Source organism: Emys orbicularis, chromosome 6 (genome assembly GCF_028017835.1).
Source record: "Emys orbicularis isolate rEmyOrb1 chromosome 6, rEmyOrb1.hap1, whole genome shotgun sequence".
In the NCBI taxonomy this organism is placed as follows: domain Eukaryota; kingdom Metazoa; phylum Chordata; order Testudines; family Emydidae; genus Emys; species Emys orbicularis.
In genome coordinates this window covers 126,977,764-127,001,132 of record NC_088688.1, presented here as the reverse complement: position 1 = coordinate 127,001,132, position 23,369 = coordinate 126,977,764, and the positions used below count along the sequence as shown (strand labels likewise).

The 23,369-nt window shown below is 46.1% G+C and overlaps 1 protein-coding gene across 1 annotated transcript in view; it reads right to left on the bottom strand.

Moving 5' to 3' along the window:
• The window catches only part of CPLX1 (complexin 1), a 192,332-nt gene that overhangs the window by 68,834 nt on the left and 100,129 nt on the right, over positions 1 to 23,369 (bottom strand). Inside the window, exon 2 of the mRNA XM_065405931.1 lies at positions 9,937 to 10,112. Within this exon, the coding sequence (XP_065262003.1) occupies positions 9,937 to 10,112 (176 nt within the window). The remainder of the gene's footprint in view (positions 1 to 9,936; positions 10,113 to 23,369) is intronic.

The window sequence follows — 23,369 nt, the reverse complement described above, 5'->3', positions numbered from 1 at the left end:
AAACCAGAACAGTCTTCCATGTGGAAGCCAATTTACTATGCATGCCCAATAATACAGTAGGGAAAAACTAAGCCAGCTGAATCTTCTAAAATAACTGAATGAAAATTACTTGGGGGGGAGGGAATGAAGTCAGTTTGCTTCCCAGATAAAACATTTGTGGAATGGTGCCTTCTTTTGCTGAATTTTTAAAGTATCAAAAGTGACAAGGTCAGAAAATCAGCTGGCGAAAGTTGGTGGAGCACCACTGCAGTCAGTGGGGTTATGTTGGTTCACTCCAGCTGAGGAACCGGCCTGTAGACTTGCATTCAGATGGCCCAGGCAATTCTGTATCGTTTATATGAAAGAGTCAATGAAAACGGAGCCTATACACACACACTTATGCAAGAGGGCTATTGAACATAATGAGGATGGAACCAATGGGGTTATATGGTATCTAATTAAGGTTCCCTAGAATTATTATAAAGAGCTATAGAATGTAATAAAGAATAGGTATGTCTACACAGCATGCTAAGCCCAGGCTCTGATTCAGATTGGAGCCCAAGCCCCCCTTCTGTCCACACACAAACCAGTCTGACTCCAGTCAGCAGGCACTCAGGACCCAGTTTCTAAGACCCTGCTGGGGGTGGGTGGGTAGGAGCCCGAGTCCCGTTGTGACTTGAGTCCAGGCCCTGTCATTGTGCTTTGTGGACACAGCTCAAGCCGCAGACCCAAGTCGGAAGGACTGTGTGGTGCAGTATGGATGCGCTAGCACAACTGGGTCCAGGGATTGTAAACCCAGGTTTACAATGCAGAGTGGATGCAGGCTTGGAAACACAGAGCCCACGAGGCCGGGTCTCACAGACCAGGGTTTACAACGCAGTCTAGACGTACCCAGTGGGATCTCCATCTCTAGACTCCTTAAAATGATCATACAGAATGTAATTACACCTTGGCTACGGAATAGCGCAGACCATAAGCTCTTCGGACCGTCTTTTTGTACAGTGCCTAGCATAGCAGGGCCCTGATCTCTGACTGGGCACTGCCACAATACAAATAAACAACAACCACAATACAGGTTGGTTCAGAAATTGTATCTCAAGGCTGTCAAACGCCACTCAGTTCTCGAGGACATTTCCATGAGCACAGTCCTGCCTTTCAGGTCTCAGCCGAGGCTGCCAGGCCGGTGCGCAGGGAGTTAGCTCTGCCAGCCTTTCACTCTTCACCTCTCACTGAAGTTACGAGTGGTGATAATTTCACCCTGGTCCCCTGGGGTCATTTGCCCGCTCTGCAGCTAGGAAGTTATTGAGCTACAGGAAGAACCAAACTAAACCTGAACTTCTTAAAGCTTGAGGCCTAAGGAGTAGGGTGTCCAACTGCCAGTCATTTTCAATGGAATCTGAGCCCCTAATTCCCTTATGTTTCTTTGAGAATCCCAGCCAGAAGATATTTGCTTATATGCCCTTCCCTTTTGTAGCCCCACTATGTCCCTTCCTTTCTTTGGGGGTGGATCAGAGCCCTTCAGAAGACAATAATCTCTTCGGTCAAGTGCCCTCTCAGCCTGGACCTGCTCACTGTCACCGCAGTGGAATAGTACTGGCAGGCGAGGGTGGTTTGGAACTTGCCCATCCTTGGCATGTGAGCAGAAGTAAGAGCCAACTGACTCCTCATACACACTGATGTCACACCGTGCTGGGTGTGGGGCTATAGATGGATCCAGGGAGCTCAGGGAACTCCTTGGCTGCTCACGTCTCCATGGAGACAGCCCCCTCGCCACCTGCGCTTCTTTTGACTTTTAGATGGAAATAGGCCAGCAGGGTTCTTTAGGGTTTTTAGGCAGGAGAGTTTTTCTAAAGGCTTCAGCCGAGCTCAGAGCCCGATTGTGTTAGCCCTGGTCTACACGGAGTGTGGGGGGAAATCGATCTAAGTTACGCAACTTCAGCTACGTGAATAACGTAGCTGAAGCCGATGTACTTAGATTGACTTACCGTGGTGTCTTCACCGCCATGAATCAACTGCTGCTGCTCCCCCGTTGACTCCGCCTGCGCCTCTCGCGGCACTGGAGTACAGGAGTCTCCGGGAGAGCGCTCGGGGGTCGATTTATTGCGTCAAGACTAGACGCGATAAATCGATCCCCGCTGGATCGATCACTGCCCGCTGATCTGGCAGGTAGTGTAGACATACCCTCAGGCCTGGTCTACACTGGGGGGCGAGGGGGAAACGACCTAAGATATGCAACTTCAGCTATGAGAATAGCGTAGCTGAAGTCGACGTATCTTAGGTCGACTTACCTTGCGTCCTCACGGCGCGGGGTCGACTGCCGCCGCTCCCCCGTCGACTCCGCTTCCGCCTCTTGCCGCGGTGGAGTACAGGAGTCGACGGCAGAGTGATCGGGGATCGATTTATCGCGCCTACACTAGACGCGATAAATCGATCCCTGATCGATCGATCACTACCCGCTGATCCGGTGGGTACTGTAGACGTACCCGTAGACACTGTAGATACACCAACACAGTCACTGCCCTGCAAAGCTTAGGGTTAGGGAATTGAACCCAGAGCCAGTGCCTTAACCACACCCCGGCCACAGATTTGAACTGAAAAGTTCCACAGGGAGGAGGGTCGGGAGACAGGGCTGTAAATGGTGCGCTGTCTGCCAGACAGGACATTTCAGTTGCCCAGGCCATAAACTTTATCTTTGGAATAGCAGAACATGATTAATTGCTGGGGAAAGTATTATCAAGGCCCTTAACTATTGACTTGAGGAGAATATTCTTCTGGCTCTCTTTAGCTGTGGGTAGTCTGTGATGGAGAATGAATTTTATATTTCCCTCCACAGGAATGGTACATCTTCACAACCAGGTTTTCAAGCAGGTTTGAGTTGGCATTTTTAAAGCCCCCTGGTGCTAGCTACATCTGAAGTTGTTCTTTTCCAAGAATAAAACATCCCCCGGTTTCACTAAAATCAGAGAGCTTCGCAAACACTGTAAAGCTGTTTAACAGAAGCAAAATTTTACCAAGAGAAAATTTGCCCTGCTGGGTTTGGAGCTTATTGTCAAAGGAATTATGTTATTGCAGAGCGGAGTCAATACACATCCAGTTATTCCAGTGCCTTCCAGACTAGATTTTCATGGCTAAGCATCAGTTAAATATGCAAATACGCGAGTGAAGCATTCATGGCAAATTAATTATGTGACGGTGCAGGTTGATCATCTCACATTAGGATCTAGGTCTACAAATATAAACCTCAATTTCATCTTTTGGGGACTCAGAGCCTGAGGGTGACTTTGGCAACCGGGTCAAAAAGCCAGCATTAAGGCAACACTTTTCTATGCGGGAAAAAGAAGCCAGCGGGCCCAGCATTAGCAAGAGTGTGTGGGATAGCTTCTAGAGAGCTTATCCAAATCTGATCATCCCAAATGTTGTCACCTTCCTAGAGGTTAAAATCAACACAGGCTAGCATAGCTCATGGGAGCTCTGGGAATGATGCAGTCCTCATCCAGGCTCAAGGCTTTTATACTTTTCCTGGGAAAGGGAGTTCGTTTTTTGTTTCTGCCAGTGTTTTAGTTCTAAAATTCCAAGGATGGCAGAGAACTTTATTGCCGGTGGCTGAGATTCTCAAAACCATCCAGGGGATTTTATTGCCTATTACAATTCATGGGAATACTGGAACAAGATGGGGACAGAAGTGTCTGTTACCTTGAGAGTCTCAGAATCTGGAGTAGAACCCATGATTCTCGAATCTCAGCATTCCTCTGGTGTCAGCAAATAGCTATGAAACCGACTGGCCAAATGTGTGTCCCACCCCCTTTTACTGGTGGGCCCACAAAGAGAATAACGTATTATTGCTATCAGTCGGTCCTGCAGCTCAAGTGGAAGAGGGTCTGTGCTCTGGCTCTAAAGGGTCTAACCCTGCTGATGAGAATTCAAGAGAGTTTCACATGATGGAATTTCTGTTTTTTCAATTTGTTTTTTTAAAACGCAGGAAAATACATTAAAAATCATATTAAAAGATATTAAGGATGCAAAGTCAAGCACTCAAAAGTTAAAGAAAGAAAGAAAGAAAGAAAGAAAGAAAGAAAGAAAGAAAGAAAGAAAGAAAGAAAGAAAGGCTAAGACTTCTTGAATATTATACATATATTCCTGCTGCACTCCATATTCTGTTTTTTTCCCCAGAGTTCCAGTTTCACAGTGATTTTCAAAGACCAAGGTCAATTACTAAACTGAGAAACAAAAATGTAACACTGTCAAATAGTGGAAACTTCTTTCTGTCACATCTCGGTTCATTGCAGATTTCCCAGTTCCATCCATTAGGATCTCATCGTAGTTATTGCAAGTCTTTGTCTCTTATCATCAAATCAATTTCTCTGCCAGGCAGAGTATTATTCCCCCACAGTGGACCTATCAGACAAAAAGATGTCTGCTCTTTCAAGTTGCTCTTTAAAGACTTAATACAACTTTTCCAATTCTTCAGGAAACAGCTCCCTCTTTCAAAGGTAGGCGATTAGGGATTTTGCTCAAGAGAAAAATGAAGAGATTGGAGTCCCTTACATCCTCATCATTCTTTTCACGCCAGCCACTCCTTACAACCAGGAAACACTATCATTTCTGTCACTAAGCTCAGATCCACCCCACTCATCTAGTGCAGTTCAACCTTTCCAGACTTGTCTTCCATACTCCAAGTTTCGCTTCACTTAAAAACTACTTGCTAACAAAATCAAACATAAAAATACAAAAGTGTCACAGCATGCTAGTACTGAAAAGCACAGAGTCAAATATAGTAAACATCTTAAATGAATCAAACAGTACCATCGAATCTCTATGGATAGAAATTCCATGCTGGAATAATAAGAGTCTAGCAGTAGGAATCTCCTACTGACCACCTGACTAGGATGGTGACGGTGATTGTGTAATGCTCAGGGAGATTAGATATGTAAAAACCAGAAAACCCAATAATAGAGGAGGATTTCAACTATCCCCGTATTGACTGGGAACATGTCACATCAGGACAGGATTCAGAAATAAAATTTCTAGACACCATGAATGGCTGCTCTTTGGAGCAGTTTGTCCTGAAACCCACAAAGGGAGAGGCCATTCTTGATTTAGTTCTAAGTGGAGCACAGGATCTGGTCCAAGTGAATATAGCTGAACTGTTCAGTAATAGCTACCATAAGGGAATTAAATTTAACATCCCTGTAGGGGGGGAAATACCAAAGAAACCCATCACAGTAGCATTTGACTTTGAAAAGGAGAACTACACAAAAATGAGGACACTAGTTACACAGAAATTAAAAGGAACAGTCACAAAAGTGAAATGCCTGCAAGTTGCATGGAAACTATTTTAAAACACCGTAACAGAGGCACAAACGAAACGTATACCCCAAATAAAAAAAAAACTAGTAAGGACAAAAAATGCCACCACGGCTAAACAACACAGTAAAAGAGGCAGTTAGAGGCAAACAGGCATCCTATAAAAATAGGAAGTCAAATCCTACTGAGGAAAATAGAAAGGCGCATAAACTCTGGCAAATCAAGTGTAAAAAGTATAATTAGGCAGGCCAAAAAAGAATTTGAAGAGTAACTATCAAAAGACACAAAAACGAACAGCAAAAAATTTTAACTACATCAGAAGCCTGTCAAACAAGAAGATGCGGCACTAGAGGATCAAGGTGCTAAAAGAGAACTCAACGTAGACAAGGCTGTTGCAGAGAAGCTAAATTAATTCTTTGCATCAGTCTTCATGGAGAGAATGGGAGGGAGATTCCCATACCTCCGCCATTCTTTTTAGGTGACAAATCTGAGGAACTGTCCCAGACTGAGGTGTCAATAGAGGAGCTTTTGGAACAAATTGATAAACTAAACAGTAATAGGTCACCAGGACCAGATGGTATTCACCCAAGAGATCTGAAGGAACTCAAACATGAAACTGTAGAAGCACTAACTATGGTATGCAACCTACTGCTTAAATTAGCCTCTGTACCAGATGACTGGAGGGTAGCTAATGTAACACCAATCTTTAAAAAAGGCTCCAGAGGCGATCCTGGCAATTACAGGTCAGTACGCATAACCACAGTACCACACAAATTGGTTGAAACTATAGTAAAGAACAGAATTATCAGACACATAGATGAACACAATCTGTTGGGGAAGAGTCAATGTGGCTTATGTAAAGGGAAATAATGCCCCAACAAACTCTTAGAATTCTTCGAGGGTGTCAACAAGCATGTGGACAAGGGGGATCCAGTGGATATAGCATGCTTGGACTTTCAAAAAGCATTTGACAAAGTCCCTCACCAAAGACTCTTAAGCAAAGTAAGCTGTCATGGGATAAGAGGGAAGGGCCCCTCATGGATCAGTAACTGGTTAAAAGATAGGAGACAAAGGGTAGGAATAAATTGTCAGTTTTCGTAATGGAGAGAGATAAATAGTGGGGGTCCCCCAAGGGTCTGTACTGGGACCAGTGCTGTTTAACATATTCAGAAATGCGCTGGAAAAAGAGGGTAAACCGTGAGGTGGCAAAATTTGCAGACAATACAAAATACTCAAGATAGTTAAGACCAAAGCAGACTGCGAAGAGTTACAAAGGAATCTCACAAAACTGGTTGACAACATGGCAGATGAAACTGAATAGTAATGCACATTGGAAAACATAATCCCAACTATACACACAAAACAATGGGGTCTGAATTAGCTGTTACCACTCAAGAAAGAGATATTGGAGTCATTGCGGGTAATGCTCTGAAAACATCTGCTCAATGTGCAGCGACAGTCAAAAAAGCGAACAATGTCAGGAGGATTAGGAAAGGGATAGATGAGACAGAAAATATCATATTTTATAAATCCACAGTACGCCCACACCTTGAATACAGTGTCCAGTTCTGGTCACCACATCTCAAAAAAGATACACTAGAACTGGAAAAAAGTAGAGAAGGACAACAAAAATGATTCCAGGTATGGAAAAGCTTCCATAAGAGGAGGGCTTAAAAAGACTGGGACTGTTAAACTGAGGAAAGATATGACTAAGGGGAGATATGATAGAGGTCTATAAAATCAAGAGCAGTGACAATAAAGAGAATAAGGAAGTGTTATTTACTCTGTCACATAGCACAAGAACCTGGGGTCACACAATGAAATTAACAGGCAGCAGGTTTAAAACTAACATAAGGCAGTAGTTCTTCACAGAACACACAGCCAACCTGTGGAACTTGTTGCCGGGCAATGTTGTGAAGGGCAAAAGTATAACGGGGTTAAAAAAAGAATTAGATAAGTTGAGGGAGGATATGTCCATAATGGCTATTAGCCAAGATGGTCAGGGACCCAAAATGCTCTGGGTGTCCCTAAACCTCTGACTGCCAGAAGCTGGGACTTGAAGACAGAGGATGGATCACTCAATAATTTCCATGTTATGTTCATTCCCTCTGCAGCACCTGGCACTGGCCATCGACAGATAACAGGATACTGGGCTAAATGGACCATTAGTCTGACCCTTCTTATGTGCTGGGGGTTCACTTGTCTCCTGTTAAGAAATTTATTACTCACTGTATCCCCCTTATATTTAAAACAGCCCACTGGCATTGGCTAGAGAACCAATCCAGCTTCCTATCTTCCCCATTAATGAATGTTCTACCTACCACTATCACAAGGAGACAATCTCCTTTCAATAGTATTTTTTCTTAGAATGAAATCCCTCAATTTTATTATTGACTATTCTCCTTGAAAACTGGTATTTTAGCTAAACTCACACCTGGGGCACAAGAACAATCTACGGGGGAGTCGCATCTTACGCGGGCGTCAGCGTGTAAGGCAAAAATCGCGTATAGTCAAACGCTCATTGAGTGGAATGGCGGGCAGAATCACCCGCACCACAGGTACAGTATTTAAATTGTTATTTTTCTCTTTTTTGTTTTGTTTTTTGTTTTGCCGAGCGCATATAGTTAAAATCGCATAAGTTAAATGCGCCTATGATGCGACTCCACTGTATTCACATAGCATCCCTTTCCTGAATCTTCATGATCTGTTTGGAATTGTTGACCCAATTTGAATGTCCCAGATCTTTAACCCAGGCCTGGGAGTTCCCAGACAGCCCCTGTATTCTGGCCTCCACCCAATGTCTGCCAAAACCTGGTGGGCCTCAGCCAAGGTACCATCCACTGGAGCCTCATTGGAGGATTGCCCAGCTCCACCAATTGTTTCAACCACACTATTGAAGACAGAAGGAGGCACAGGAAGTTAGTCTGAGCAACAAGGTGACTTCCTGTTGTGGTTACATTGGACCCTGCTTCCTGCACTCTACCCTGTTCCTGGTTCCTGCTCTGGCTCCATGCTTCATCCTTGCCTCTCCTCCAGTTCCTGCCCTTTCGCCTTGCTCCCAACTATCAGTTACCAGTCCTGGCTCCAACCCCAGCCTCTGACTTTGGACCCTGACTCTGGCCAGACCCTCGGCTCTGGCATTTGGTATCTGACCTTAGCTCCAACCCTCAGCTTCAATTCCTGTTTCTGACTCTGGCTTCACCCCTGGCTCTGGTAACTGACAGTTGACTCTGGTGCTAACCATTGGCTTCATTCCACAACCTGGATGCTGCTCTGCCCACTAGACCTGATTCCTGCTCTTACTACTACACCAGACTGCCTACATCACGGTCCATAACCATTTCCCTCTGTGCTAGGATTTAAATTCTCTCCTTGTCTCTTTCGGAGGTCATCATAACCTGCGTAGGGGGAGATACTGGACAAGTACCAATTCTGACAGTCAGCACCATCTTCTCACTCGAGAGCCCCAGTCTGACTGACGCTATCCCAACACTAGTCACCTGAATATATTCTGAGAATTGATTCCGTCCCCAATAAGATCTTGTCTGAAACTCAACCCCTTCTTTCTAGGGATCTGCTGTTACGCTTTACCTTTGGACATGCAATGTAAGTAACAAAGCCCTCGTGCACAACTGTACTTGCGGACTCCTCCACAGACTATTGTCCAAGAGTCCTCTCAGGTCTGTTCAAGTCCAGGATGTCTCCCTGCAGGACTTCCTGTTCCTTCTGCTATTTCTCTCACCTCTGAGAGCCACTCAGGCTTTTAGATCTTGGAGCTTGTTCTAATGAGACCCTCTTGATCTGGTTACCACAGTGAGTCAGCAGAATTGCTCTACACCTCCACAGAGGGCCATAAGGGCTGATACACTGCCACATCTGTTTCCAGTCATGTTAAGTTACATCAATCTCCCTGGCAATGCTTGGATTTGTACTTTTTTTTTCCAAATCACCCTTTAAACTTTGCTTACAATCCTCAACATTACTGTGTTACTTTATTCATCAGGCTCTGCACCTGGATTTCCCATTAACATCAATGCAAAGAAGGCTAGAACAATGTTTCCTGATATTTAATTCTTGCAGATGTTAAGTGAATCTCTCTTATTTTACTGTTTCGTCAGACAAATTGGTTCCCCAGTGACCAGTATCATGCTAACAAACATGGGAAGTAGAGATGAGTTGTCCCTTTTCATCCATAAGCATTTGGGAAATCTTGGAAACAACGCATTGAATAGCAGAAGATATTTGGACTTTCTTAGAACAAAAATACATTGGATGACGGTATTTTATATAAACCAATTATATGACCTTGGAGACTCAAACGGTGCGAGGGTAGGGATAGGGCAGGTCGTGGTACCTTTCAGTTATTTTTGTACTGATTAATGAGCAATGCACAAAATACTGACCATCCATCTCCGTCCATCCAGAATTCCCATTCTGGCATCACAATGCATGAGGCAGGTTTAGACAGGAGAAGACTCAGGGCAAGAGTGCAAGCTTAAACGTTCAGTGCAGCAAAGCACTTACCTGGTGCTTCCTGATCACTCATCAAACTCGTCCCGTAGTGATTCCATAATCAGCATAAAAAAAATACCAGCTCCCTGTTAGGAAGGGCACACCCAGGTTCACACAGCAGGCTCTGAAAGCAACACCTACCTTGTCTCGAATCCCTTGTCGCATCACTTCCCTTTCAGCCTCCATCTTTGCATATTTGGCTTTTCTTTCCTCCTCTTCCTGCCTCAGGGCTTCCTGTCGTTCCTCTTCCTTCTTGGCGGCATCAGGATCTTTCTCTTCATCTCCTCCCAACATCTTCCCCATGTCTTTGGTAGCCCCTAAAGAAAATACACAAGAAGGAGACAGCATGCATGTTAGGAAGAACAGATTAAGGGACAGGTAAATACAAGCCGGCCCTTTCTTGTAGTAAAGTGGCCATAATGCAGGTTAACTGGGCTGCCCAGAGTACTCTGGGATGGAGCCATGCTCCGCCCTTCCATTACTTCCTGTTTCATCAGTGAGAGTTCCCCCCCCCCACTCTCCTAGGTAGTTGGATAAAGCAGCAAGGTCCCAGCCTGCAGTCCTGTGAGTAGAGAGGGGATTTCATTGCACTGAGTGGTCCCTTTACAAAACTTCTGTTCCTGCATGTTCACTAGCTAAAAGTAGGAGCCCATCCCACTTCCTCTGGAAAGGGTTTTCCATCAGACTCAGGGAGGTGAGCCAAGCTCAGAGACAGGAAAAGGTCAGCACTTAGCAAAGGAAACAGCAAAACAGGCCAAAAAATACACACGCAAGCTCTTCTGCAAGTCCCCAGCTTGCAGCCGGCGACCGCGGGTTTGACCCGTTTGACGTGGTTACCCGGCAGCTGCGAGATGGAGCACAGAGGCGAATGTAGAGAGCGCTCCGTAAGTGCCTAGTTGATGGAAACACGAGTGGCTCTTGACCTTTGGGTGTACGCTGCTGTAGCAGGACAGTTAACCAGCCTGCTGTGCGGCGCGCTAGCGGCTCTGTAATTTAACTGGTGTTGCAAGGGAAACGCTACAAGAGCAGAGTGAGAAAATCCTGAAGGCAGAGGTTAGTATCTCAGTCCGAAGGAGCGCTCTGGCAGCGGTGGTGAGTTCACACGTAACCCTATAAACGAGCAGGGCTAGATGGTGGCTGAGAGGCCACGGCCCTGGTCAGGGGACTCGGCAGCACCGGACAGATTTGTGCCGACAGCATCTCTGGGCTGCTCCTTATGTCCAGAGGGCACCTGCTCCACCCCACCCACTGGGCTCGCACAGACTGCATCGGCCCCACTCGACATGCTGGGGCGGGCAGGGCCACAACCTTGCCTGCTCCTCGGCCCCCTTTGGGTCTCCGGTTCCTAGGCCTGGTGCTCTCCGGAGCCAACTCTTCACTCGCGTGTGTGGCCCTTCCCAGCCACGCCTGCGGGGAGGCTTCTCGCATGCACTCCGCTGCCCCCCCCCCCCATAGCTGCATTCGGGCCTCTCACAGCCTAGGCCGGAGGCACCTATAACCCCGGCACGGGGTTGATCCTTTGGGGCTGTCGGGTGGGTATTGGCTGCAATGCTTCATTACAGTCCCACTAATATGTACAGGACTGAGCCATGCCACAGGGACGCCGATCAATCTGAACACACAGACCCATGCTCTACAGGCTGCCAGGGCAGTAAGGGAGCATACGGGGTTCACCTCCATTGCTGGCACCCACGCAGGCATGCAGACCAGCCACTGCCAGACTCCCACTCCTCTCCCCACTCTGGTGACCAGGGAGTGGGCGGGCAAAAGACACAGAAGCTCCACCCCTCAATGTGTCCTGGCCCCTGCTCCAGAATGGGAACAGATGGGAAAGCAATCTGCACTAGCAGGGGTCCTGGGGGGGGGGGGCGTTAGGAATGAGAGGATGGGTTGGAAGGGGCGGCAGGGGTCCGGGGGCAGTTGGGGGACAGGGAGTGGGGGTGTGTGGATGGGGCAGGGGTCCCAGAGAGGCCGTCAGGGAACAGGGGGGGTTGGATGGGGCAGGAGTCCCGGGGGGGGGCAGATAGGAGGTGGGGGCTGGGCCACGACCCCCCTTAACCAGCCCTCCATACAATTTACGAAACCCAATGCGGCCCTCAGGCCAAAAAGTTTGCCCGCCCCTGGTCTAGATAATGGATGGTCTAGATAATACTTATCCCTGCCATGAGGGCAGGGGACTCTCGAGGTCCCTTCCAGTCCTACGATTCTATGATTCCTTGGACTGGGTTGTAAAGTATTCATCCACCCCCTGTGGCGTAGTGAGGACTCTGTTGGAATTACAAGCTATCACTTTAAGAGTATGTGTGTGGCAATGGGTTTCCTGGTCCTGCCTGCAAGTGAGAGGGCTCTGGAGTGAAGCGCACAATCAGAGGAGTCTGGTAAGAGCCAGCTTAAAACAAAGTGGGATGAGTTGGGCCTCACTGCTTTAGGGAGAAGCCTTTTCCCTCTCTCTCTGTCTTCGGCTCATGAGTGTTATCAGTCTGATTTCTGAGAAATAAAGTTGTGTTATGTTGCAACCTTACAGCCAGAGTATTTATGTTTTGATCTAAGATCTCTCTGTGTATGCGGAGAACATAACAGAAGCCTGACCTAGCGCTACATGATATGAAAGTGACAAAGTTCATGCACAGACACTGATATCTTGCCCTCTAGTCCTGGGTGAAGTAGGAGAATCAGCTTTTATGGTCCTTTATGGCAAACTTCTATCAATTGATTCTTTGGATAAGAATGGAAGATACTTGTCCCTAGCTATGAAATATTTCAACAAACTACAGAACAACTCATGATCAGCTTGGTTCAGAAATGGAGGACAAATTGGGCAGCATCTCAAAGGCTTTCATTCAAAATCACAACCTATAGGAAGGTTCTCAGGCACAGCAGAATGACTTAAGCAACAGAGGGTCCTGTGGCACCTTTAAGACTAACAGAAGTATTGGGAGCATCAGCTTTCGTGGGTAAGAACCTCACTTCTTCAGATGCAAGTAATGGAAATTTCCAGAGGCAGGTATAAATCGGTATGGAGATAACGAGGTTAGTTCAATCAGGGAGGGTGAGGTGATCTGCTAGCAGTTGAGGTGTGAACTCCTCAACTACTAGCAGAGCACCTCACCCTCCCTGATTGAACTAACCTCGTTATCTCCATACTGATGTATACCTGCCTCTGGAGATTTCCATTACTTGCATCTGAAGAAGTGAGGTTCTTACCCACGAAAGCTGATGCTCCCAATACTTCTGTTAGTCTTAAAGGTGCCACAGGACCCTCTGTTGATTTTTACAGATTCAGACTAACACGGCTACCCCTCTGATACCAGAATGACTTAGTAACTGTAGAAATATTTTTGAGAGCTCTTTTGATTTATTCCTGCACTTTTCTTCTCTGCCCATTTTGGATTTCTCTGGACTTCGACTTTTGCCAGCATGCTAAGCAAAAGTGTCTAGCTTACACTGAGTGTTCTCCCAAATCTCATCCCAAAAGTGCATGGTTTCACCATTCCAGTCCATGAAAGTTGAGAACTGTGTAGTTTTTTAGCTGGTGATTACATGTGGTTCTAATTGTATGGGGGAAAATAATGATGAACAAGTGATTTTTAGTCCCGTACACTCTCATTGTTCACAGGGCATTTGCCATGAACAGTAAGAGACCTGTGCGTTCTATTGAAACAGAACAAATCTTATTGAGAAGTTCACCTATACTACATTCTGTCTTCTCCTGAGCAGGGTGGAAGAGGGTATAAGGAAGTCCTTCCTTTCCCATGCCTGACAACTTGGGGGTCCTGAGCTGCATCTCTGATGGAGCCCAAGGCCTAAAGAGTAGGTGGCCAACTGAGACGCAAGCAAGGCCTTCTGGCTTGCTAGAACTTGGTAGGGTAGAGTAAGATGGTATACACAGGGCTGATTATACAGTTAACTTCTGAAGCAGTCCTCCTGTGCCTATACATTCACAATCCATTGTGAAATATATTTAGTAGCTTGATTTCCCCAGAAATATTTCCACTGGTAACCCCACTGTTTTAGATTCAGTGCACTGTCAGGTTATCTGCCCTTAGTTTATCTCCAGCTGGAGCTGCCTGGACCGCAGTGAACTAGTTACTCAGGAAGCTGAATTCTGCAACAGAAAAAGAGATAGGGCTATTGCCTTTAAGCATTGCTTTCTTTGCCAGCATTATGTCATAATGCAGCCACAACCTGGCATGTTATGTATGAAATAGACTAGACAGCCTCTTTTTCCCCCCACACTAGGCACGGCTGACTTTCTGAATCCTATAGATATTAAATTATAAAATCATTCAGTGTAAAGGGCACCTTGAAGAAAGGAAACCTAATTCCCAGGGTTCTTGTGGAATCTTTTAACTCATCAGAGAATTCAAAGCCGTTCTCTAATCGCTCTGAATGTGGCATTGTGATCCCATTGTTAATTGATGGGAATGGAATGTATTATAAGAAGCAGTAATGTCATGTTACATTTTAATTCGCATTTTGGTGTGGAAACGCTTTTTTATGTCTCTTTTATTCCTCCTCCAAAAGTTCAGTTTTCACTATTATTGGCCACCGGATAGCAGCTTTTAGCTGGGTTTTTTAGCAGTTCAGTGACAGGACTCCTAAGAATTAATTTACATTCAACTGAGACTCGCAATTACAGCAATAGGCAGGGGGAAACAGTAAATGGTTCTTCCCTCTTGCCTTCTGGAGCTTCTAGGGAAAGAAAGCAAGTCCCTGCTGGTTGAATCTGTATATTGAATCTGCAGGGGAAGGGTGGGGTAGCAACGGACTACTCTCATGCTTTGCCCACTAGGAATCCCATGTAATAAGGGAATCTCCAGCTGGGGATAGCACAACAGGTCCTGGTCCATGACTAGGCATCCGAGACCTGATGATAAATTGTAATAATAATAATAATAATATGCAGCCAGTCTCAGGCCTCTTTGTGCTATAGAGACAGGCAAACCAGTCACAGCAGGGAAGAGAATCTGATTTAATGGATTATGTTTCTAAAGCTTATGCTTCAGGGCTTCAGCCTGCCACCTGGAGGGGGTCAGGAAGGGATTCCCTTCCCTCACAATGTAGTCTGGGGGCTTTTGGGTCTCCTTGTTCTGAAGCATCAGGGATGACCACAGCTGGAGATGAGACACTGGGTGGGCCACAGCTGTGAGTTGTTACCAAGCATTTTCTCTCTCTCAGGTGCTTGGCTGGCTGGTTCTTGCTCAGGGGGTCAGGGTCTAACACAACCGTCATATGTGGCGATGGGAAGGAATTTCCCCTCAAGTCAGATTAGCAGTGACGTTGGGGGATTTCACCTTCCTCTGCAACGTGGAGTGTGGATCACTTGCAAGGATTATCTGGGTGTATCTCACTTAGTCAGTTCCTTACCCTCGGTCTCTCCTATTCTCTGCCTATGGCACATAACAATCTAGTCTCCCGTGGGCTGTAATACTTTGGTCTTATTTTGGTTGTTGAGTTAGTGTGCGGGTGCTGGGGGGTGCTGATGGCCTGTGATGTAGAAGGGTCAGATTGGATGATCTGGTGGTTCCTTCTGGCCTTAAACGCTATGACATCGTCCATGCTTCTCCAGGAGAACAATTCTCATCTCCCATTTGTGTGACCCTAGGATTCCTTACTCTGAGGGTATGTCTACACGTCTAGACTAGACGCGATAAATCTATCCCTGAGCGCTGTCCCATCAACTCCTGTACTCCACCGCCGCGAGAGGCACAGGCGGAGTCGACGGGGGAGCGGCAGCAGTTGACTCACCGCGGTGAAGACACCACAGCATGTCGATCTAAGTACGTCGACTTCAGCTACGTTATTCACGGAGCTGTAGACCAGGCCTGAGTCAAGTTTAAAAGCCAAGAGAAGTAGACCTCTGGGTGGTCACTGCCCAGTAAAATCGTTGACGTTGGGCGCTTTAGTTATTGTCCCCTGGGACTTCCTGTGATGCATCATACTGACATTTTATTCATATTGGCATTAATATTCATTGTCCAAGCATCATTGTGTTGTATCATCACTTATGAAGCAGCTCGATATAAACCATTTTTCCTACCTAACTGTAATCCAGTGGGCTGCTTTAAGTCATTATTTAATTGCTGTATGTAGCACCATGGGAAGATGCAGAATATCAATAGATTTTAAAGCCAGATGGAACCAAGCAATGATCTCTAGTCTGATCTCCTATATGTCACACACCATATTCCTGCCCTAAGGATCTGCCTTGAGAACGATAAAGACATGTCACTGGGGAAAATAGCATGAGACAAGATTTGATTAGGGGATGATTTCATTAAGTAAGGTGGCAAGGCATCAGGGGCCTGACCCCAAAGTCCAGGGGAGCCTTTTCATTGGCTGCAATGGACTTCTTTCGCTCAGGCACCATGATTCAACAAGGTACCCCCACATATGCCTAACTCTGAGCACATCAGTAATTCTACTGAAGCCAATGCAGTTCTTGTGCTTAAAGTTGAGTACCTGCTGGACTAACTTGCTGAATAAGGGCCCAAGTTAATTTCTTACAAATTTTACTGACCTATTTATGCTTCGGGGACTTGGTGGGTAGACTATGGCAAATGGCGGGTTTTGAGGAGATTTGCAGGGGGAGAAAGTAGCAGAAATATGTTCGAAATAATGTTCTAAGCAAAGAGAGCTGGAAATTTCCATATGGTATAAATGGCATGGACTAGAAGGGGCACCTTGTCAGTGAAGAGTGATTTGTGCCAGCAGTGCTTGAGCGGGCACAAGGCGAATGCATAGAGCTTACATGAGTGTGCAGGGAGACTTGTTTGCATTTTCCCATCTGAAAATGGCTTGCAGAAGTACCCCCAGATGACAATTTGCATGTGCCTTTGTGCGGTTTATATGACAAGGAGACTCTTAGGGCTTGTCTATGCTTACCGCGCTGGTTCGGCGGCTGGCAATCGAACTTCTGGGTTCGATTTATCGCGTCTGGTCTGGACGCGATAAATCGAACCCAGAAGTGCTCGCCGTCGACGCCGGTAATCCTGCTCGGCGCGAGGAGTACGCGGAGTCGACGGGGGAGCCTGCCTGCCGCGTCTGGACCTCGGTAAGTTCGAACTAAGGTACGTCGACTTCAGCTACGTTATCCACGTAGCTGAAGTTGCGTACCTTAGTTCGAATTGGGGGGTTAGTGTAGACCAGGCCTAAGGGTGCAACTTATGGCTCTGGCTGGTAGCACATTCTGAGAGTAGCTCATAGAGATTTCATAACTTTCTGACCGAATTTTCAGAGCCAGCGTCTGAAAATTTGGTCTGAAAGTTATGAAATGTCAATGAGCTACTCTCAAAATGCGCTACCACCTAGCGCCAAAAACCTTAAGATCCACAAAAGAGGTTAACATTTTGCTGCGCTCTACACTATAGAGAGCCTAAGAACTGGCTTTTTGATCATTCTCTTTGTATCAGAGCCTTATTTAGAACTAACAGAAGGGACAACCTGATGTCTCTGAGTTTCTGAGTCACAGCATGATTTTGATCTAATCCTCTGAACTCCTGAAGCTAATCTTAGGGTACTTTGATGGAGAGGGCCTGGAGAAGTCAAAGGGTCACGTCTCTTTGCAACGTATCTTCAGAATTGCCCTCCTTCGATACTGACTCAGCTGGATTTCACATCTAAACCAGCTTTTTACAGACCACTGCAGAGAGACTTTTTCTTCAAGGCTACAGTGTTACATTTCTTGTATTGCACATAAAAGCTTTTCTCCGTTTCATTAGTGTCTTCCCATTAAAAAGTATTCATTCAATACCAGGAAGCTGAAGCGACTGAAAAAGATTGTAGCAATAATTATGGGAACTGCTTTCTTAGGGGAGTGGGGAAGGAGGAATCTTCATTTACCACTTGCTCATTTGGCAGGAAAGCCAAGGCCATATTTATTTTGAGACTTCAATGCACAAAGGGCTTTCTTATGCAAATGCCACTAAACAGGAAAAATATACAGAGGAATCAGTTATGTTTTCTTATCAGATTACCATACTTTCATTCCTGGCTTTTGTATCTTGCCAAATTACCCATAAGTTCCACAAATACCTCCAAACAATTCTTTCTGACTGTAGCGACACCACGTTTCTCTATTACCAAGCCAAAGAGACACTTCTGTACATAATACTATTCTCAGTTGCCTGGCAAAAATTTACATGACAATTTTCCACCCTCCCTTTAATTTTCAGGAATAAATGAAAACACAGACCTCTGACCCCCTTGCTTTGTTCATGTGAAATTAACGGGGCTTCTAGTGTAAGATGAGCAAGATTCAACCAATAGTGTAGATCTAGTAACTCATCATTTGACATAGACAACAACTTTGCTAACCAGCAAATCTATACCTGCATCTAAGTGTAGGTATAAATCTAGGTCTGGATACAGAGCCCATAAACTTATTTGCTTTAAAGAGATTAATCTGGTTTAAGTACAGTATGACAATGTCTCCCAACACAAACCATTGAAAGCAAGGAAATAACATGTTATGAGATACCTCTTCAGTCAGACCCTACTGCCCATGTGGTACATTTGCACTGGCAATAATGGACACCACATCCTCATAAGGGACTTCCCTTCTACCTCCAAACACATGTGAGGTCAGTGTGTGTGTAGATACCACAAAACCCTATTCATTAATACTTGTTAGCAAGTTTCAGACATTCTAAATCAAAACATTACACCAGAAAAAAAAGAAATATAGGGCCAGATCCACAGCTGGGGTAAATCAACCAGATCTGACTCATGGATTTTGTGGTTTGAAAGAAATTACAACTTCTTTCCTTGCTGCAGTAGCTGATTTTCATAAATGATTCCTTGTAAACTAAGTTTGACATCCACAGATTTCCAGACTCGCAGTGTTCTCTAATGAAATTGCCATAGAAATTGGCTCTCTCGTACAAGTGGAAAATACTGTTACATTTGTCTCCTGTGGCAACATTTAGATAGAATAGGAGGAAAAACTTCAGTCAGTGAGATCTATTAGGACTGTGGGATAGGGCAGTGGTGTTGAGATACTTAACAAGCAGGCTTGAAAAAAGCAGATGGGACTATCCTATTAAGGGAACCATCCTGAATTGGTCTCTGGAGGATGGGCTTGGTGACCTAAAGAGATCTTTTCTATCTCTAAAATTTCTTAATTTTTGTGTTACGATGAGACATGTTTTGTTTGCTGTCAATTCCCATATTTCATTGCATTTTCTGTCCTCGGCAGAGATCAGACAAGAAGAACTGGCTTCCTCAGTCTGATTTTGGGTGCAGGCATTGCACTGCTAAACAACATCAGCCTCATATCTCAACTTGTCATGGCGGGGATTGCCGAGGCTTTGTGATCTTTGGGGATAGCAGACGGGATTCTTGTTTTTGGACTGATCTAATTCATGAGACAACAGGGATCCATTTTAAACAAGGAAACATACAGTATTTTGCCATATGCAGTGGTGTCATAGCCCTGTTGGTCCCAGGATATTAGAGAGACAAGGTGGGTGAGGTCATATCTTTCATTGGACCAACTTCTGTTGACGAGAAACTTAACAGAGACATCTATGTGTTAACTACATATGCTAAACATTCTGTTCCACCTTGTATTTAGCTGTGACACTCTGAGTATCTTTCCCAATCCTGAAGAAGAGCTCTGTGTAAGCTCAAAAGCTTGTCTCTCTCACCAGCAGAAGTTGTTCCAATAAAAGATATTGCCTCACCCACCTTGTCTCACTAGTATTTTGCATTTCATCTCAATGATGGAGAAGAAAGCTTTGTATGTGTCCTCTGAGCAGATGACCTCCTCTTGCTCTTCATGCCTTCCTCTTGCTCTTCTGAGCGCATGTATTATTCACAGCTTCTCTGTCTGGGGCAACACTTCCTTCTCATTAGCTTTGACTTCATTGACAAAATATAGGATTAGCCATACACTGTAAGGCCATTGGTCCTTTTAATCAAGTGTCCCACCTCTGGCACCAGAGTGCTCCAGATTAAGGCAAAAACAAAAAAACCCAAACAAAAAATCTCCTCTCCAAACCCAGAAATGTACATATCAGTTGACAGTGCAATAGAGTGAACAGAATAGGTAATCATCAAGTGATCCATACCCAGCTGCACACATACAAAATGGGAGATGACTGCCTAGGAAGGAGTACTGCAGAAAGGGATCTGGGGATCATAGTGGATCACAAACTAAATATGAGTCAACAGTGTAACACTGTTGCAAAAAAAAGCAAACATCATTCTTGAATGTTTTAGAAGCAGTGTTGTAAGCAAGACATGAGAAGTAATTCTTCTACTCTGCTCCACGCTGATAAGGCCTCAGCTGGAATATTGTGTCCAGTTCTGGGCACCACATTTCAGGAAGGATGTGGACAAATTGGAGAGAAGAGCAACAAAAATGATTAAAGGTCTAGAAAACATGACCTATGAGGGAAGATTGAAAAAAATGGGTTTGTTTAGTCTGGAGGAGAGAAGACTGAGTGGGGACATGATAACAATTAAAAGTTTGTTACAAGGAGGAGGGTGAAAAATTGTTCTCATTAACCTTTGAGGATATGACAAGAAGCAATGGGCTTAAATTGCAGAAAGGGAAGTTTAGGTTGGACATTAGGAAAAACTTCCTAACTGTCAGGGTGGTTAAGCACTGGAACAAATTGTCTAGGGATGTTGTGGAATCTCCATCATTGGAGGTTTTTAAGAACAGGTTAGACAAACACCTGTCAGGAATGGTCTAGTTATTACGTGGTCCTGCCATGAGTGCAGGGGACTGGACTAGATGACCTCTTGTGGTCCCTCCCAGTCCTATGATTCTATGATTCTATGTTATTAATGGTCATCAGAGCAACTGACCATTTAAAATAAAGCGAACCACAGTGTGTGTCTGAGTTGCTTAATTATATAGGCAGTGCACACGGAGGCCATGGAAGGAGTGCGTGTTTTGGGCCAATCGGAAGGTCACAGAGGGAGGCATTGCACTGTCAGATGTGCTCTTCTCTCTTGCTTTATTCCAGTGGCATGAGAGGCAGCGAGAGACGGAGGTTTCTTTGTTTTCTCCCCTTTCTGATTGTGTTTCGTTTCTCTTCCCTGTGCTCCTATTCCTTCCCGGTCTTTGTGACACATTCCCACTTCTAAATTTTCCCCTGACCTGAACCTTTCTATTTGGTCTTTTTTTATGATGTTATTTTTCATCTATATTCTCCTGCAACCCACCTAGGTTTCCTTTTAGGACACTAAAAAAAGCTGGGCTTCTTTAGTTCTGCAAACTGAAGGCAGAGAGGGGATCCATCCTGGGGGTAAACCCCAGGGAGGAAGAAGAGCTATTTAATCTAAAAAACAATCTTGGCACAAGAAGAAATCAGACTAGGTTGGACGTGAATACATTGAGACTGGCAATTAGAAGAAAGTTGTTAACCATCAAAGGAGGCAGGTTTTGGAACAGCTCCAATAGAAGTAGTGGGGACAAACAACTTCCCTGGCTTTAAGATGGAGCTGGATAAATTTGTGAGCGGCTTGCCTGGGAGAGCAGGGGACTGGACTGAGTGACCCAGGAAGTCCCTGCCAGTCTGTTTCTTTTCTCTCTGCTCCTATTGTCTTTCTCAGTCTCTAGTTAAGCATCTACACTACAGGCTAGGGGGTTGGTTCCTTTGCTTGTGCTCACGTGCTCACACTAGTGCTCACCGAGCTAGCATGAGTATCAATAGCCGGGTAGCCACGGTAGCGTGGGGAGCAGCAGCAAAGGCATAGCTTCGCCATGCCAAGTACGTACACACCGGTTTCTGGCAGGGTTTATACTCAGCACGGCTCAGCCGGGCCTCTGTTGCTGTTACTGGGGTGACATTGCTATTTATACTCACGCTCGTTTGAGGAGAGCCAGCGTGAATATGTATAAACAGGCAGAGGAATCACACCCCGGCTCATAGTGTAGGGGTAGCTTCTGTGACCCATTCCTACTCGTAGGTTTCTCTCTGTAGCGGGGCGAGCACCCCGCTCTGGGGAGAAAGGGGTTAAAACCAGCTCTGGGAAAGGGCTGCCGCAAAGAGCCAATCAGGGGAAGGCAGGTAGCAGCCAATCCGGGCCTGGTAGGGCTGGTATAAAAAGGGCTGTGAGCTAGGAGGCAGGCAGTCTCACTCCAGCCTTGGGGTGAGAAGGACCAAGCTGCCTAGGAGCACAAGGTACCGTCAACAGAGCAGAGCTGGGGAAGGGGCAGGCTGAGCTGGGGAGCTCAGGCCTGGCGACCTCCCAGGCTGAGGCCTGACAGGAAGGCCTAAGGAGGTACTGGGGCTGCAGGGAAAGGCAGCAGGTCCAACCCCCTAGCCAGTGATGAGTGGCCATTGCAGACTGCAGTTTGCCCCTGAGTAAAGGGGCTAGATGAGGACTGGCAGTGTGTCGGTGAGGTGGGCTAAGGGGAGTGGGGTTCCCTGGGTGAGGGGCAGCACCCCAAGGTAAGGGGCACCATGGTCCGGGAGGGACGTGGGGCCTACAAGTGGTGGAGATAAGGGGACTGCAGAGGGGCAGGTAAGGGCAGGGAGAAACTGGCCAGAGGAGGGCGCTCCTGAGCTGGATGAGCTAATTCCCGGACTGACCAGCAGGAGGCGCTGCGCTAGTAAGTCAGCGATCTGCTACCCTCTCCCAGTCTGAACTTTTGCATTTGGCCTTCTTTTCTGGTGTTAGTTTTCATCTAAACTCTCCCGCAATTCACCAGGGCCTCCTAGCGGAGCTGATGACATGCACGCCATTCAGGCCAAGACCTGAGCAAGGCAAGACACTGCATTCCAACGCTAACCCTCAGCTCCTCCCTCCCTGCGAAACCAGCTACACCAGGGGGGTAGCTTTGGCGGGCAAAGTCAGCAACACCGCCGTGAGTGAAAAGCCAACGTCTCCGCATTAGTCCATAAATGATGCCAAGGCACCTGTAACCTCCCCATCCATTTGAAATTACCCACCCGGCTCCAGTATAGCCCGGAAAGAGAGAGGGCTGAGTTCACTGGCTACAGCCCTCACCTGAGAGTTGAGGGGGATGCTCCTATGCTCACCAATGGGTTTATTCCAAAAGATAAAAAAATATATATATATTCAGAGCCAAATAGCCTACGACACCTGTCCCTGGGCTATTCAGGCCCTCGTGAAAGGGAATTCATGACCTGTTTATAAATGAGTACACGGGGTTTTCCCCCCTTCTGGTTAATGTCAAGGCATTCAAAGGTTTCTTTAATGAATGACCTCCAGTATCAGCCACGTGAGATAGGCTGGCTTACAGATTGAGCTCTGAGTTCCAATGGCCGCCCTCCAGCAGCTCCAGCGCCTTCCCATGGGAACTTTCCTGCTTTTACCGGAGACCATGTGAACCTCATCCCTTTGTACTGCGGGTCAAAGGCCCCATCGACCCATCATTACAAAAGCTCAAGGAGCTCGAGGGAGGATTTCTCAATTACTGATGAGGTCACCCACAGCTCCGCACCGTGCCTGCCGCCGGTCTAGATGGCAACATGCGGTTATTATTGTTACTTTGCCTTCCGTCCCCACAGCCTGCTCATTTATCTTACCCACCTGTCACATCTCGTCTTCTAGACTGCAGTCTCTTTGGGACGGGGCTGTCATTCACTGTACGT